Consider the following 16,145-nt stretch of genomic DNA (forward strand, 5'->3'; position numbering starts at 1 on the left):
TTTTTTTTTTTTTTTTTTTTTTTTTTTTTTTTTTTTTTTTTTTGTTTTTGCTAGAATGTGAAGATTCTAGCCTACATCTGCTATTTTGTTTATTGTATTCGGCTATTTGTTTGCTTCTCATTCAACAAATGAAAAAGCTATTTGGGAAACAAAGTTGTAACGTGTATGTACAAGCTTTGAATGAGCTTTGTACTTAATGGATCTATGTGTCATTTTATGATTTTGAGTTGTGTTGAATTCTTGCCTTCATAACTAAGTTTTAGATTTTAGCTAATGTATGCTTGCTGAACTCGGATTGGTTCTCATCCCGGTCGGATTAACTCTGGTTAGTTGTGATTGTTTTTCTGTTGTGTTTTATTCTACACTTTCAAACTAAAAGAAGAATTTGTTGGTTTAGTAGTGAAATTGGCGTTTGGAAATTTTGGTGTTTAGTTGTGCAAACTCGAAGGAAGAAATGACTGGAAGTGAAACTCAGGCTTAGGCTAGTGAGGATCGAAAAATTTCTCCGGCTAGCGAAACAAATAGAAGGAGACAGATGCAAAGCTGTTAGGTATACTAGGCTGCAAAATATACGGAGAACCTCGTCTTGTTCGGCTTTTATACCTCCTCAACATTACTCCTATCCGAAAAATGCTATCCTATTTCTAGTGTTAAATTTCTCAAAACGTTAGAACAAATTGTTGTAAGCCCTTTGTCTTGGTTTTCTCATTGGATGGAAGGAAAGTGATAATTGAGGGGGAGGAATTCTCCAAAAGATGGCCAAAAATTTATATAATTTGAAAAGCCCTCAGATTTTCTTCAATAGTTCTTGGGAAGGGCCATGTTAATTGATTACTGCTTTCAGCCAGCCTTATTACATATGAAACTCTAAGACTGTTCTTTTTAATGTATCGTTGGTTTATTAACTCCTTTTCTTTAGCTGTCATCTGTATGAAACATGGAAGAAATGATCTGTACGCAATAATGATTGCGTGCGGAAATGAAGGCCAAATGATTGAAGTGATACCCCATTGGTTCCTGTGGTTAGACCTTTGTGCACAATGTTCAAATCTATGCTGAAAATTAGCTCGCAACTTTTTGAATGTGTAATGCAGCAAATGATCCTTAATGTTATATTAGAGCAATACAGAACTGACCTTTTTGCTTCACCGTTAGTTAACTTTTTTATGTATATTTGATGTTGAGCCTTCTTACTGACTAGTACTTGCGAGTTACTGAGTAGATGACTTACTTTCGTGAAGCAGGAAACTTTAAGGGCTGGAAAGTTAAACGAGAGGGTTTTAAAGTTGTTCGTGGCAACTGGAAAAGATGAAGTTCTTTCGCTCATTGAGGCATTCAATATCCAGCAAATTGTCACCCCTGTTCTTCCTACCAGTAAGAAAAATCTAGATATTACCGATGTTCTGTTGCTCGATTTTGTGATCGGTTTATCCATTTATCTTCCTTACACTGAATACTTGATGCAGGGTGTTCAGAAAAATTCTAGGATTCAGTGATAAAACTTCTGCTGCTTCTTTTAAGGAGAGTTGCCAATCTTTTCTTTTCTTTTTTAAATTATTATCACAAATCATTGTTTTTATTTTCTTGAGAAGTTTTAAAGATGTCCCAGCTTAATATTATGGATAGCGAGGTCGACATTGTAGTCGGAGCGCTCCACTCTGATCTGACTTCATTTATGAACGAATGGAAGCCTATTTTCTCCCAATACCACTTGATTATTGTCAAGGATCCTGAACTCAAAGAGGACCTCATAATTCCAGATGGCTTTGATCTGGACGTCTATACTCAACAAGATATAGATAGAATTGTTGGTGCTTCTAATTCAATTAAATTCTCTGGTTACTCTTGCCGATACTTTGGCTACCTCATGTCCAGAAAAAAATATATCATCTCAATTGATGATGACTGTGTTCCAGCCAAAGATGATAAGGGCTTGTTAGTAGAATTTGTAGCACAGCACATATCGAACCTTTCGACTCCAGCCACTCCTTTCTTCTTCAACACATTGTATGATCCATTTAGGAAAGGAGCGGATTTCGTCCGTGGTTACCCATTTAGCTTAAGGAGTGGGGTTGCTTGTAGTCTGTCATGTGGACTGTGGCTGAATCTAGCAGATTATGATGCACCAACACAAGCCCTCAAGCCAAGTCTGAGGAACACGCGCTATGTCGATGCAGTCCTCACTATTCCAGCAGGGGCCATGTTGCCTGTGAGTGGAATCAACATTGCGTTCGATCGAGAGGTGGTTGGTCCTGCTTTATGTCCAGCTTTGAGATTGGCCGGGGAAGGAAAGTTTCGGTGGGAAACCATGGAAGATATATGGTGCGGATTATGCGTTAAGGTAACATGTGATCACCTGAAGCTTGGTGTGAAAAGTGGGCTGCCATATGTTTGGAGAAATGAAAGAGGAAGTGCAGTAGAGAGCCTGAAGAAAGAGTGGGAAGGGGTGAAGCTAATGGAAGAAGTTGTTCCCTTCTTTCAAACTCTTAGGTTACCAGAAGCAGCAGTTACAGCTGAAGCCTGTTTCCTCGAGATAGCAAAGGCAGTGAAGGAGAAGCTCGGTCGCTCGAACCAAATGTTTGCTCGTGCTGCTGATGCCATGGTCGAATGGGTCGAGATTTGGAAGAACGCTGGATCTGGTCCTTTGCCTGTGGACAATTAGGAGGAGTTGATGAGTGAGTTTGGCCTCCTTCACTTCCTCCCCCACCCTTCCCTTCAATTAATAACAGAAAGCTCCCTCTATTTTCTTGCTGTAACAACGATTTGAGAAGGCTGTTGAAATTTCGTAATGGCGAAGAGAGAACTGTTTCACAGTTATTTTACTTTCATGTTTGATATATCTCAGCATCACTGAAGGCTGTTGTTTTGTTGTTTGATTGGCTGTGGACAATGGATGCTTCGTATGAATTGCTTGTGATTGAATACGGTTCTGGCCATACTAATTTCTTCTAATATGGTTCTTAATCAATTTTTGCTTCGAATAGATTTTTAAACTTTTTAATCTAACTGTCCAAGCTCTTTGAACGTTTATCCTTAGTAGGGACGCATCGCCCTCTTTGAACTGTCTATTGCTAGTAGGGACGCATCGTCCTCTTTGAACTGTCTATTGCTAGTAGGGACGCATTGTCCCCTTTGAATAGTCTATTGCTAGTAGACATTGTCCTCTTTGAACCATCTATTACTAGTAGGGATGCATTGTTCTCTTTGAACCGTCTATTCTTAGTAGGGACGCACTGTCCTCTTTGAATAGTCTATTCCTAGTAGACATTGTCCTCTTTGAACCGTCTATTACTAGTAGGGATGCATTGTCTTCTTTGAACCGTCTATTACTAGTAGGGACGCATTGTCCTCTTTGAACAGTCTATTGCTAGTAGGGATGCATTGTTCTCTTTGAACAGTCTATTCCTAGTAGGGATGCATTGTCCTCTTTGAACAGTCTATTCCTAGTAAGGATGCATTGTCATCTTTGAACAGTCTATTACTAGTAGGGACGCTTGACGCATTGTCCTCTTTGAATAGTCTTTTGCTAGTAGACATTGTCCTCTTTAAACAATCTAATGCTACATTGTCCTCTTTGAACAGTCTATTGCTAGTAGACATTATTCTCTTTAAACAGTCTAATGCTACATTGTCCTCTTTGAGCAGTCTATTGCTTGTAGACACTGTCTTTGAGCAGTCTATTGCTAATAGACATTGTCTTCTTTTTTCCTCTTTGAGCAGTCTATTACTAGTAGACATTGTCTTCTTTGAATAGTTTATTGCTAGCAGATATTATCTTCTTTGAGCAGTTTATTACTATAAGATATTGTCTTCACCCAATATACATTATCCTCTTTGAGCAGCCTATTATTAGTAGATATTGTACTTTTGCGCAGCTTTTTGCTAGCTATCCTCTTTGGGCAGTCTATTGCTAGCCGATATTGTCCTCTTTGGGGCAGCCTATTGCTAGCAAATATTATTTTTTTATTTTTGTGTTTGTATCAATGAGACCGAGCAGAAGTTGGAAAAGAGTCTATTTTCGTAATTATATTTTCCAAAAAAATAATAAAACGACGTTATTTTTTTATTTTTTTTAATTTTTTAATTTTAAATTTATAATTTCCTCGGTGTTTCTTCGTGGGCTTCTCAGGCGGAATCTTTCGAGTAATCATTGCCGCTCAGAACCACCAAGATACCATCAGCCGTTCCTTGGCGGTCCGCACAGCGGAAAACGCCAAGCAAATTGTCCGGCATTTATCTTTTTCACTCATTTTAGCTTCCTCTCTCTCTCTCATTCTCTGTTTACAACTTAGCTTGCTCGGCATCTTCCACGAATTTGTTCTTCTCTTCATTTCCGATTCTGATATCTTAATTTTATCCAAAAACAAAGCAACCCATCTTCCATGGCTGCCAATTTCGCCATGTTTAAACCTTATTCCTCATTTTCGACCCCATCATTTGTTCAGACCAAATTTCGTACGCATAGATTATTATGCACTGGCCCATCTTCCTCTTATTATCCACGATGTCAAGGAGGTTTGTTGTCAGCTACCTTTCGTTTCGTGAAGTAATTTTTGTGTTTTTCCTTGTGGGATTTCTTTTTTGTCCTTCCTTATCTTGTTTGGCTTCTGGGTTCTTAGGAGCTTATGGTTTACGCGTCGTTAAATGTGCTTCTTCTAATGGTAAGGAGCCTGATTCGTTGGATGATGGAGTTAAAAGTGTGGAGCAGTTACTTAAAGAGAAACAGCGGGCAGAATTGTCTGCTCGGATCGCCTCTGGAGAATTCACAGTGGAAAAAGCTGGGTATACAAGTATTTGTGTACTAGATCCTACGAATTGATAGCTCTTTCTTAATATATGGACTGACATAATGCTTGATTATTATGTGTTTTGTTTTGGGAATCAAGTTTTCCATCTGTGTTGAGGAGTGGGTTGTCGAAGATGGGTGTTCCTAGTGATATTCTGGATTTACTATTTGGTTTCATCAATGCTCAAGAACAATATCCCAAGATCCCTGAAGCTAAAGGATCATTAGATGCAGTTCGTAGTGAGGCCTTCTTCATACCTCTGTATGAGCTTTATCTCACGTATGGTGGGATCTTTAGATTGAGTTTTGGGCCAAAGGTTTGTTCCTATTTAGTTCTATAAGTTGCAGCAACTTATTCCGCATTGTGACAACTTGTAAGGTATCCCTTAATGTATGATATCTTGGTCTTCTTGCAGTCGTTCTTGATTGTTTCTGATCCTTCCATTGCTAAACATATACTGAAGAATAATCCAAAGAATTATTCTAAGGTACTCCTGTTTGTCAAGTTAGTAAAATTTGTTGGTTCCTTCTTTGTATACTGATGATAGTTGGATGCACAGGGTATCTTAGCTGAAATTCTTGACTTTGTCATGGGGAAGGGACTTATACCAGCTGATGGAGAGATATGGCGTGTACGAAGACGGGCTATAGTCCCATCTTTGCATATGAAGGTAGGGTAACTCTTACTTGCCCTTTCCGCGTGTACTTACTTTTTTGCTTAGATATTTGCTCATAAGAATGATGGCAAGTAATAAAGCAAGTCATTTGTGAGATCCTACATTGCTTGGAGAGGGAAATGAAGCATTCCTTATAAGGATGTGAAAACCTCTCCCTAGTAGATGCGTTTTAAAACCGTGAGGCTGACGGTGATACGTAACGGACCAAAGCAAACAATATCTATTAGCGGTAGTCTGGGGCTGTTACAAATGGTATCAAAGTCAGGCACTGACGGCGTGCCAGCGAGGACGCTGGCTCCCAAGGGGGGTGGATTGTGAGATCTTACATTGTTGGTTGGAGAGGGGAACGGAGCATTCCTTATAAGAGTGTGGAAACCTTTCCCTAGCAGACATGTTTTAAAACTGTGAGGCTGACGGTGATACGTAATGAGTCAAAGCGGACAATATCTACTAGTAGTGGCCTCAGGCTGGTACATCATCCCAACAACGTGTGTGTAAGTGTAACGACTGAGGCTCACCGCTAGCAGATATTGTCTTCTTTAGGCTTTCCCTTTCGGGCTTCTCCTCAAGGTTTTTAAAACGCGTCTGATAGGGAGACGTTTCCACACCCTTATAAAGAATGTTTTGTTCCTCTCTCCAACCGATGCGATATCTTACAATCCACCCTCCTTCGGGGCCCAACGTCCTCGTTGGTATTCGTTCCTCTATCCAATCGATGTGGGATCTCACAGTCCACCCCCCTTCGGAGTCCAGCGTCCGCGCTGGCACATCGCCTGGTGTCCATCTCCCTTTTGGGCTCAGCGCCCTTGCTGACACACCACCCAATGTCCACCCCCCTTTGGGGTTCAGTGTCCTCACTGGCATACCGTCCGGTGTAAAATTAAACTAAATGAAGTCTCGATTATTCATTACAGTAACTGTGAGGATGGTATAAGATGCTATTGCTTATCTAGAATGCTCTCTGCACAGAGGGAGGTACATTGGAATCTAGGTGTCGGGAGAGTAAGGGGAGGTCTCGAATCTTCTTTCCGATGTGTACTCTGTTTACAGTTGATACTAGCGAAATCTTTTGTCTTCCTAGCCCTCAAGAAACCCTTTTCATGTAGCACTTAAAAATTAAGCCATCCATTTATAACATATACACTTCTGTTGATCTTTTCATGTAGTATGTAGGAGCTATGATTAATGTTTTTGGAGAAGCTGCAGATAGGCTTTGCAATAAGCTAGATGATGCAGCATCTAATGGTGTAGATGTGGAAATGGAGTCCCTCTTCTCCCGTCTGACTTTAGATATCATTGGCAAAGCAGTTTTTAACTATGACTTCGATTCACTTACAAACGACACTGGCATAGTTGAGGTATCTCTTTCCATTTCTTTTTCCTATTGAAAATCCTGATGTTCTTTGACATCAGTATGTCAAATTTTTCTGGTTTTTGTAATGCTTATATTCCATTTAGAGCAGGCTGTTTACACTGTTCTAAGAGAAGCAGAAGATCGCAGCGTTGCACCAATTCCGGTATGGGAAATTCCAATTTGGAAGGATATTTCTCCACGGCAAAAAAAGGTCTCTAAAGCCCTTAAATTGATCAATGAAACCCTCGATCAACTAATTGCTATATGCAAGGTGAAGTAGCAATTGCAGGCCTCAAAGTTGATCAGGATCTGAACTCTCATTTGACTCTAATGTTTTTCACTCATTTTCAGAGGATGGTTGATGAAGAAGAGCTGCAGTTTCATGAAGAATACATGAACGAGCAAGATCCTAGCATACTTCATTTCCTCTTGGCATCGGGAGACGATGTACGTTCCTAATAGTTGACTAGTCGATGAAAATTGGAGACCCAACTAGTTGACAACTTTCTGGGCTATTATGTGTAGGTTTCAAGCAAGCAGCTTCGTGATGACTTGATGACTATGCTCATAGCTGGGCATGAAACAACTGCTGCAGTTTTAACATGGACCTTTTATCTTCTTTCCAAGGTAATCGATTTCTTCGCATTTAAGAGGCACTAAGTATATGTCCCTCTTTCGGTCTGGACATAAAATTTTATCCAACACATAAACACATAAGATATATTCTGTTTTATCATTCAATACTTGTAGTATGTTCCACAGTACATAGTGCTACAATCCAATTCAAATTGTTCACCATGAAATCGTCTCAACTTTAGCCGTGATTTTTGGTTGCAGGAGCCTAGGATCATGGCCAAGCTCCAAGAGGAGGTAATGAAGTCTTCTTCTATACTTTTATTGTAGATAAAGAACAAAAAATCCTTATCTTTCATACTGGTGTAATTTTGTTAGGTTGATTCGGTCCTCGGGGATCGGTTTCCAACTATCGAAGATATGAAGAACCTCAAATATGCCACACGAATAATTAACGAAGTGAGGTTTCATAGCTGTTCAATTTAATATATTATTGTGGATGTATTCCATATTGTTGAGTGACTTTCTCCTGCAATTACAGTCCTTGAGGCTTTACCCACAGCCACCAGTTTTAATACGTCGATCTCTTGACAACGATATGCTCGGAAAGTACCCAATAAAGAAGTAAATAACAAATCAACTGTTTCATTCTCTTCTCATAGCTTTAGTATTACATGAAGTTTTATTTATCTTCAATATAAACTTTGTTCTATTTCTAAAATCACATAACTAGCTATTTTGATGTTAGCATTAAGAGGATAATGGGAAGTAATGGTTTATATTTGCAGGGGTGAAGACATATTCATATCTGTTTGGAACTTACATCGCAGTACAGAACTTTGGGATGATGCAGATAAATTTAATCCTGAAAGGTGGCCTTTGGATGGACCCAATCCTAATGAGACCAATCAAAATTTCAGGTTCGATACATACGTATTTATAGTGTATTAGTCAAGGGAGGTAGATTGTGAGATCCCACATCAGTTGGAGAGGGGAACAGAGCATTCCTTATAAGAGTGTGAAAAACTTTCCCTAGTAGACACGTTTTAAAACCTTGAGGAGAACCCAGAAGGGAAAGTCCAAAGATAACAATACCTGCTAGCGGTGGGCTTGGGCTGTTACATCTACCGCCCCCGCTTTAGGAATACATGGAAGAATATCCCAAATTTGCATTGATTATTAATGGAGTGCAATTACCATTCAAGCTGACAAAAGAATGATACGAGTTGGTAGATAAGAATACTAATTGATATCTCAAGCCAATCTATTGATTTATTCCTAAACTTGTGAAACAAAACAGAAGATAGGATGATTCAATTAGATGGCTTAGCATTAACGATAGTATTGCTATGCATCTATTGTCTTTTATGAGAACTAATACCTACAACAATCGATATTATAGGTATTTGCCGTTCGGTGGTGGACCACGGAAATGTGTGGGAGACATGTTTGCTTTGTACGAGGTATTTGTTCTAAATAGGATTTAAAAAGTTGTTCATTTGCAGCAGCAACGATGACAACAACAAAAAGAACAGAAAAGACAACAGAATACTAAATATTCGTTTTCCAATATACAGGCTGTTGTAGCACTTGCCATGCTTGTTCGGCGATTTGACTTCCAAATGGCACTTGGAGCACCTCCTGTATGTTTCTGCCTGATATGTTTTTTTTTTTTTTTTTTACTCGTGTTCTTCAAGTCTTCCTTTATGTTGTACGAATGGTGTTCTTCGACTGGTATAGCTTCATTCTCCACCTTAGTTTTGTGAAATCCCACATCAGAGAACGTAGAGCATTCTTTGTAAGGATGTGCAAATCTCTCCTTAGTAGACGTGTTTTAAAAATTTTGGGGGGAAGCCCGAAAGGGAAAGCCTAAAGAAGACAATATCTACTAGCCGTGAGCTTGGACTAGCTTAGGCGCAAAATTTGTTTTTCAGTTAGGATGTGAAGTCTTAAACCATCACTAGTTTCCTGTTTACGAACAGTTGAATGTAGGAGAGTAACAAGATCTGTTCTGGGTCTTACAACTGTGTTCTTGAGTTGTTTGATGCTTCATGAAACTAAGATCATCCCTACAGGTAAAAATGACAACTGGAGCTACGATTCATACGACAGATGGATTGAAAATGACGGTTACACGAAGAATGAAACCTCCAATCATACCCACATTAGAGAAGATGCCTGCAATGGTCGGTGATTCATCGGTCGGTTTCTTGAAAGATGAAACAGAAATTGCTCAAGAAGGAGAAGTTTCTTCTGCTCATTCTTGATAATACTAGCAGTGTCTCCCCATGGTTGAAATTAGTCTACTCAAGTAAGAAGATGCAGGAAGAGAGGAACCCGAAAACCGATGACTCGTTAGTGAATCATCGATTGTATATTGAATGATTTGTATATGTAAACAAAAAAAAGAAACTGTTCTTATTATACTTCTTGAATGTTATAAATATAGATGTATTTCCCTGTCTAAATCCGTTGATTTGGCTACAAACTTTAGTGCTGTTCTTTGTACTGATGAAATGGAAGCAAGTATTTTCTGGGGTTGAGCAGAATCATGGTCGTTTCAGAGTAGGGAAAAAAACAACTTGAAAATTTGGGTCATCAAATCTTATAATCGAGTTTTTTCGGTTGATTTTTTGGTATGGTAAGGACCCTAAACTCACCACTAGCAGATATTGTTCGTTTTAACTCGTTACATATTGGTGTTAACCTCACGGTTTTAAATCGTGTTGTAGATGTTTCACACTCTTATCAGAAATGTTTTGTTCCCTTCACCCCTTGGGGTCCAATATCCTTTCGGCACATCATTCGATGTCTGACTCTGATACAATTTGTAACAACCTAAGTCTATTGTCTGTTTTAGCCTATTATGTATCGTCGTCAATCTCACAATTTTACGTGTCTACTGGAGAGAAGTTTTCACACTCTTATAATGAATGTTTTCGTTTCCCTCTTCAATCGGTGTGGGATCTCACACTTTCGCAGAGAGAAAATCAATACAAAGAAGATGAAAGTGTTACGTGCAACTTACTATCAAATCTAATAGCAGATGGATCTGTGTAATGTTCAATCCGAATTTCTTATTGAATAGATTAAAACATAATGTGTGATTTTTTTGGTCGAACCTAAACTATATCTCTTAAGACACATGTTTGTATTGACTTTCTAAGCGCACCGTGTCAAGTTACACGCTTGGGCTATTGATGCGGTTGTCGGTTAAAAGATTAAAATGAAAATTTTGAAATATAAAGGGTGTAATTGAAATATAAGCTAAAGTTTAAGGCCTAAAAATAAATAAAAAATATAAAGTTAAAAATAGAAATAAAAATTTTGAAACGGGGACGGTTTTTTTCCCTTAATTTTCTGGAAACGCACGTGCGAAGTTACACGCTTGGGATTATTCTAGCGAAAGAGTTTCAATCTAAAATGCAAGGGTTTGGTTATTACAATCATCTCGGTAATTTGTGTGAGAGAGTCGGGGAAAATGGCAATGGCGATGATCCGATCCAATCTTCTTCGCGCCGCCTTCCGCGGTGCCTCACGAAACCCCGCTCAGCCTAAACGCGGCTTCGCTTCCTCTGCCCACGACGATGCTCGTAAGTCTCTTTCTCTCTCTCGGTATTTCGGATTGTGATCGTGTATGCGCTACAAACACGTCTCCCTCAATTTTCTTTTCTTTATTGACGGAATTTTTGCTTGTTGCTTTTGGAAACTTTGTTTAACCCGTTATATGTTTGATTTCATTCATTTGCCTGCGCTATTTTCATCTGACGAAATGGAGGGAAACAAGGATGATGTTGATTATTGAATCATGTTAAGAAATTTAGTCCAAAATGATTTGATCCGATGTTTTTTGTTCCTTTATGATTGGAAGTCTCGCGAAAGGAGGTGTTTTGAAATTTGAATTCTGATTTAAATGTTGTTATTCTTTAGTGTTGTTAAATCATCGAGCGGGAGTATATACATGACACATTTGAGAATTAACGTGGATGAGGTTTCCAGTCGCTAAGAAGTTAATTTGATTTAAAGCTGATGGGAAAGAAGAAAACAAGAGGGGCAAACATATTTCTTGATCCATTACTGAGTGGCAGCAGCATAATTCTTGATTTCTATGATTGCATTAAGAAAAGAAAAGAAAAGACATGAACGAAAGTCTTGGATGTGGCTTGTGGTAGGCTTAATTTAATTCTGATTTCGCATAAATAAGACATGAACGAAAGGAAACGTAAACTCAGTAAATTTATTAGAGGGTTTAGGGCTTTTTAATAAAACAATTCTTCCCCAGGATGAAGGTCGTGGAAGTTTCTCCACCTCTAACCTTACGCCTGCTTTTTTTTTTGTTCTTTTGATAACCGGGAGTCAGAACTGTGCTCCTCTTAGCCAGGCACCCACATCCACCTCAAGGCCCAGACTTAAGGAGACATCAAGGGTTTTTAGTATTATGCTCACCCGAAGGTTCGAACTTGGGACCTCTAAGTTGGTATGACCGAGAGGCCGCAAACCCCTTGCCAATGGGATCATTCCATGTGGGCTTTCCCGCTTCTTTATTTTCTCCCATTTTTTTCTCTCTTTTCTCTCACGTTTCTGGGTGGGGTTGGGGGAGGGGAACAGATATTCTTCTGTTTTTTTGTTTGAGCTAATCTAATTCAGTGTTGTGAATTTATTTTCTAGTAACCCACTGAAACATATACTTGATGGCTCTTTACGTTGTTTGGGTACAATTACTTATTGTTATTTCTAAATACTATTGCAGAAGGAATAACCGTATGCAGGAGTGCAATGATGCTTGTGCTCCCTATATTTTATCTCTCACACAAACTTTCTTTCTTTATGTCAGGTGAAACGGCAAAGTGGGAGAAAATTACTTATGCAGGCATTGTATCCTGCTCTATTTTAGCATTCTATAATCTATCAAAGGGCCACCCCCACTATGAAGAGCCCCCTGTGAGCTATAGCTTCAGTCAATTTATAATTTTTCCTCCACTTCTCAATATATTGGTTGCATTATGCATTGTTTCTCATTTGTGGCCCATTTTTTTTGGGTTTTCATTGTTTGCAGGCATACCCATATTTGCACATTCGCAATAAAGAGTTCCCATGGGGTAAGCTTCCACGTCATTACTAGTTCTATTACATCTTTTAGATCCCTTTGAAGTTGCAATTTGGGTTTTGAAGAGGAAACTAGAACTGGATACTGCTGTGATGACATGTAGTGTTATTTTCTTCCCATTAAAGATGATGCTATATTATATTATCTTTTCAATTATTTTTAATACTTTCTAGAAATAACGAACTCTATTTTCTACATGCATTTCAATATTCATTTTGTTAAAAAAGAAAGTGCCCAAAATGTATAATTTCTAAGTAGTGGTGGATTTTCTGAGTTGATTTATGGTGCTAGTCGTTTTCTTAAAATAAATTATTGTTTTTATGAATGTAACATTAAACATAATGTAGATTTTACAAATAATTAGTGATTATGCCTCTATGCTTTCCACAGTCCACGTTCATAATTATGGACGTTTTTCTTTGTTTGGATTGGACAGTGTTTATAGTAATCAGAAACAAAAATTCATTAGCAGTCATTATCTCTGTTTACAGCTTACGTTGCTTGAGCATAATGTTGAAAGTTGAACTTAGGCCATTGATAATGTTGGCATCTGGAAGCTGAACCATCTAACTTAGTTTCCCAAGCAAACTTACAGCTATTATGTAACGAATAGATTTGCTACCAACGGCCGCTAGTAACTCATAATTACCTCGTTCAGCTTGCCAACAGTTTTCTGATCTATTTTACAACCTCCTCCTTTCATTTACCGAACCCTCACTTAACTTTGAGCTGCCCCATCGTCAAATATCAAATGGTAGTTCAATGTCTACCACTTTCTGTTGTTGATCATCTCTAGGTTTTCCACTTTTATTTTTTGGTAACTCTGTTTGTACAGTTTCTTCTCTCGTTATATTTTAGAACAACTGCAGTTGAAACTGGTCTTTAAAATCTTTACAAGCAAAAACTTCATAGCATCATTGTAGGAAGTAGACCTAGAGATGTACTGCAGCATTTATCAAAACTGGGTGAATTTGATGGATTTTGCACTCTGTTCGTTTCTCGTCGTCCTTTTGCGTTTATTATTTGTTGTGAAAATAATTGTTTCACTTCAAATAATAATTTATTTTTTTTAATTCTCAACCCTTTGTTTGTTCATCAGGTCCCGATGGTCTCTTTGAAGTGAAGCATCACTAAGGACTTGCTTTGGTTCGAGGGGACATCGAGCATAGGAATTCTACTTCTCACTTTGTTCCATATCAGAAAGACTTCATCGACTGGTTCGGTTGAAATTTTCTTTACTAAGGATGCATGGTCATTTTTCATTTGTTAAAATGCTATCAGGGTCTGATATCTTTTTTGTGTTGTCAAAACTATCCTTCCTGATTAATAAAATTAACTTTCCATCATTCGAAAGCTGAGTTTGGATTGAAAAATGTGTTTGTAATTAGTGGTTACTTAGTAAACTGAAGCAATTATTAGGTTTATCAACATAGTTGGATCACAAGAACTAGAACAAGAACTTCAATGGTTTTATACACCACTGATCGGACCATTTTTTGTTAGTCGGTATAGATAGTAAATGGACTATACAGTATTGTGATCAGTCAAATATTGCAAAGTTCAAGTATCTATTACCTGTCAGAATTGGGCCATAATGCAGTTTCGGTATAGATAGTAAATGGACTGATTGAATTAGATTTGATTGGATAAGAAGATTAGAATTAGAGATTATCAAAAAGCAAGGAGATAAACTCAAAAAAACACTTTTTTGTGGCGTTTGAAATCAGGTCAAAATATAATTTTAATAATTAAAGTTTGATGATAAAAATAAAAAAGTACAAAACTAAATGATTTTAATAAATCACTGAAAACCCACTAAAATCATTATTTCTAAAATCATGTCATATCCACTATACAATATATTCTTTTTAAGCACTGTAATTCAAATTTTAAAACCATTATTGTTCGAAGTTGATGAACAAATAAATAATTGAAAAGTTGATGAACACAAATATTTAAGTTGAAATATTGAATCCAATTGATATTTTAATTTATTATTATTATTATTATTATTATTATAAAGATTTAAAAAATTGTAGTTAAAAGCGAAATGCTTTAACAGGCATGTTGCTTTATTTGCTGTCTGTCCCATTCCACCTTTTTTTGATGTGTTGAATTGTCAAAAAGTTCACAACTAAAGCTGTTTTCTACTTTCTATATTATTAATAAATTCATCCCAACATTTTTTTTTATTTTTTTAATTTAAACTAATTTGGTTACCCCCAAAATAAAAATAATAATAATAATTAAACATTCCTCCTTCCATTTTTGTATTTTCAAGGCAAAATAATTAGGTTCATTTCAAAGAATGTTTTTAAGTTAAATTATAAATTAAACCTTTTTAAAATATTAATAGATTGTTCTTTTTTTTAAAATAAAAAAAAAACCAAAACTTTTGATTTTTAATTTAAAGTACACATTTATTAATACTTTTGAAGTATAAAATATGAGAATATACATATCAAAAAGAATCAAATCAAAGAATTCTTTGTCTCATTTTATGCCTCCTTCCATTTTTTCTGTCTTTCTTTTTCTTTTTCTTTCTCGCATGATATGACTAATATATTTCGATCGTTTCTCGAATAAACACTTTTACAATATAATGCTCTCGACATTTTCCTTCATTCCATGTGATATAATCACGTTTGTTACTATCCCCACATACTATTATGAGTCATTTCAGCATGTTTTGTCTCAATTACATGTTTTTTAAGAAAATCCTCTAGTCTAGCAATATTTAGTGACCTCTAGAATGTTCTTTTAAGATGTATGTGAGTAAGGACGAAACATGTTGAAAGAACTCGTGTTGGTGTGTGGAAATAGTGTTTCACTCTTCGAAGTGAAAAGTAAATAATGGTAGTATGTTGCATGGGAGATAGGAGAATGTCCGAATTTCAAATTTTTAGTAATGGGGTATTTTTTTTTATTTAAATAATGTCGTTTAACATTATCGTGGGGAAGATCCGTGATGACAATATTCTCTTTTTTTAATAAAAATAGATAAAAAGTTAAAAAGAAAAAAATGTTAAATGAAAAGAGGCAGCAATAGGTAATAATAGAGATGCAAAATTGAATGTCCAAACTCTAAAGTGTTCAGTATTTGGTAGATTTTGTTGAAAAGTAGTTTGTCATTTAGAGGACAAAATTGTCCTTTCTCTGTGGACACATTTTTTCAACAATCTGACCCTAATAACCTTCCCGTCCCCGAGAGAGATCTTTCTATATCAAAATCTCAGTTGAAAAAATCATCGAGAAATTTCTAATTATTTAAAATTTTAATATTTAAAGAAAGTATTAAAAAGAAAATAAATACGAGAAATGGAGAACGAATTATATAAGTGAAAGGAAATGAAAGAAGAAGGATGATGGAGTATGAAACGGTGTTCGTTCACATACAAACAAAATGTTCATATGATCTAATAACTCGACAAACTTCACTAACCAATCCAAATCATAAAAAGTGAGTTGGGTTGAAAATTTAGAAAAATACAAATTAAGACATTTTTTTAATCTGAAAAAGGAAAATTTAATTATTAATATAAAATGATCGTGGATAAAAATAATTTTTTTAAAACCAACAAAAAAAAAAAAAAAAACACCAAAATCCAACCACCTTAAAAAAAAAAAAAAAAAAAAAAAAAAAAAAAA

General features: G+C 36.7%; 3 protein-coding genes across 4 annotated transcripts in view; all 3 read left to right on the forward strand.

The window, feature by feature from the left end:
* LOC111482658 (probable UDP-arabinopyranose mutase 5) overlaps window positions 1-2,934 on the forward strand; it is a 4,285-nt gene extending 1,351 nt beyond the window's left edge. The window contains exons 2-3 of one of the 2 annotated variants that reach the window (XM_023128554.1): window positions 1,245-1,374; window positions 1,593-2,934. In XM_023128554.1, coding sequence (XP_022984322.1) covers window positions 1,245-1,374; window positions 1,593-2,662 — 1,200 coding nt within the window. In that variant the 3' untranslated portion in view covers window positions 2,663-2,934. Of the gene's footprint in view, window positions 1-1,241; window positions 1,375-1,466 lie in introns of both variants that reach the window. The other variant, XM_023128553.1, reaches the window with a different exon arrangement.
* Window positions 2,935-4,123: 1,189 nt separating this feature from the next.
* On the forward strand, window positions 4,124-9,878 carry LOC111482657 (protein LUTEIN DEFICIENT 5, chloroplastic). Its single transcript, XM_023128552.1, has 16 exons — window positions 4,124-4,515; window positions 4,620-4,782; window positions 4,887-5,103; window positions 5,203-5,274; window positions 5,347-5,457; window positions 6,630-6,821; window positions 6,927-7,088; window positions 7,169-7,264; window positions 7,343-7,444; window positions 7,655-7,687; window positions 7,769-7,849; window positions 7,932-8,014; window positions 8,179-8,310; window positions 8,793-8,853; window positions 8,968-9,033; window positions 9,466-9,878. The coding sequence occupies exons 1-16, from the start codon at window positions 4,383-4,385 to the stop codon at window positions 9,655-9,657; spliced, it is 1,896 nt and encodes a 631-aa protein (XP_022984320.1). The 5' UTR covers window positions 4,124-4,382; the 3' UTR covers window positions 9,658-9,878.
* A 928-nt stretch (window positions 9,879-10,806) lies between these two features.
* LOC111482732 (cytochrome c oxidase subunit 6a, mitochondrial-like) lies at window positions 10,807-13,846 on the forward strand. Its single transcript, XM_023128662.1, has 4 exons — window positions 10,807-10,983; window positions 12,225-12,331; window positions 12,447-12,489; window positions 13,597-13,846. The coding sequence occupies exons 1-4, from the start codon at window positions 10,872-10,874 to the stop codon at window positions 13,629-13,631; spliced, it is 297 nt and encodes a 98-aa protein (XP_022984430.1). The 5' UTR covers window positions 10,807-10,871; the 3' UTR covers window positions 13,632-13,846.
* Window positions 13,847-16,145: the final 2,299 nt, after the last annotated feature.

The sequence above is a fragment of the Cucurbita maxima genome, unplaced genomic scaffold (assembly GCF_002738345.1).
Source record: "Cucurbita maxima cultivar Rimu unplaced genomic scaffold, Cmax_1.0 Cma_Scf00008, whole genome shotgun sequence".
NCBI classification, from domain to species: domain Eukaryota; kingdom Viridiplantae; phylum Streptophyta; class Magnoliopsida; order Cucurbitales; family Cucurbitaceae; genus Cucurbita; species Cucurbita maxima.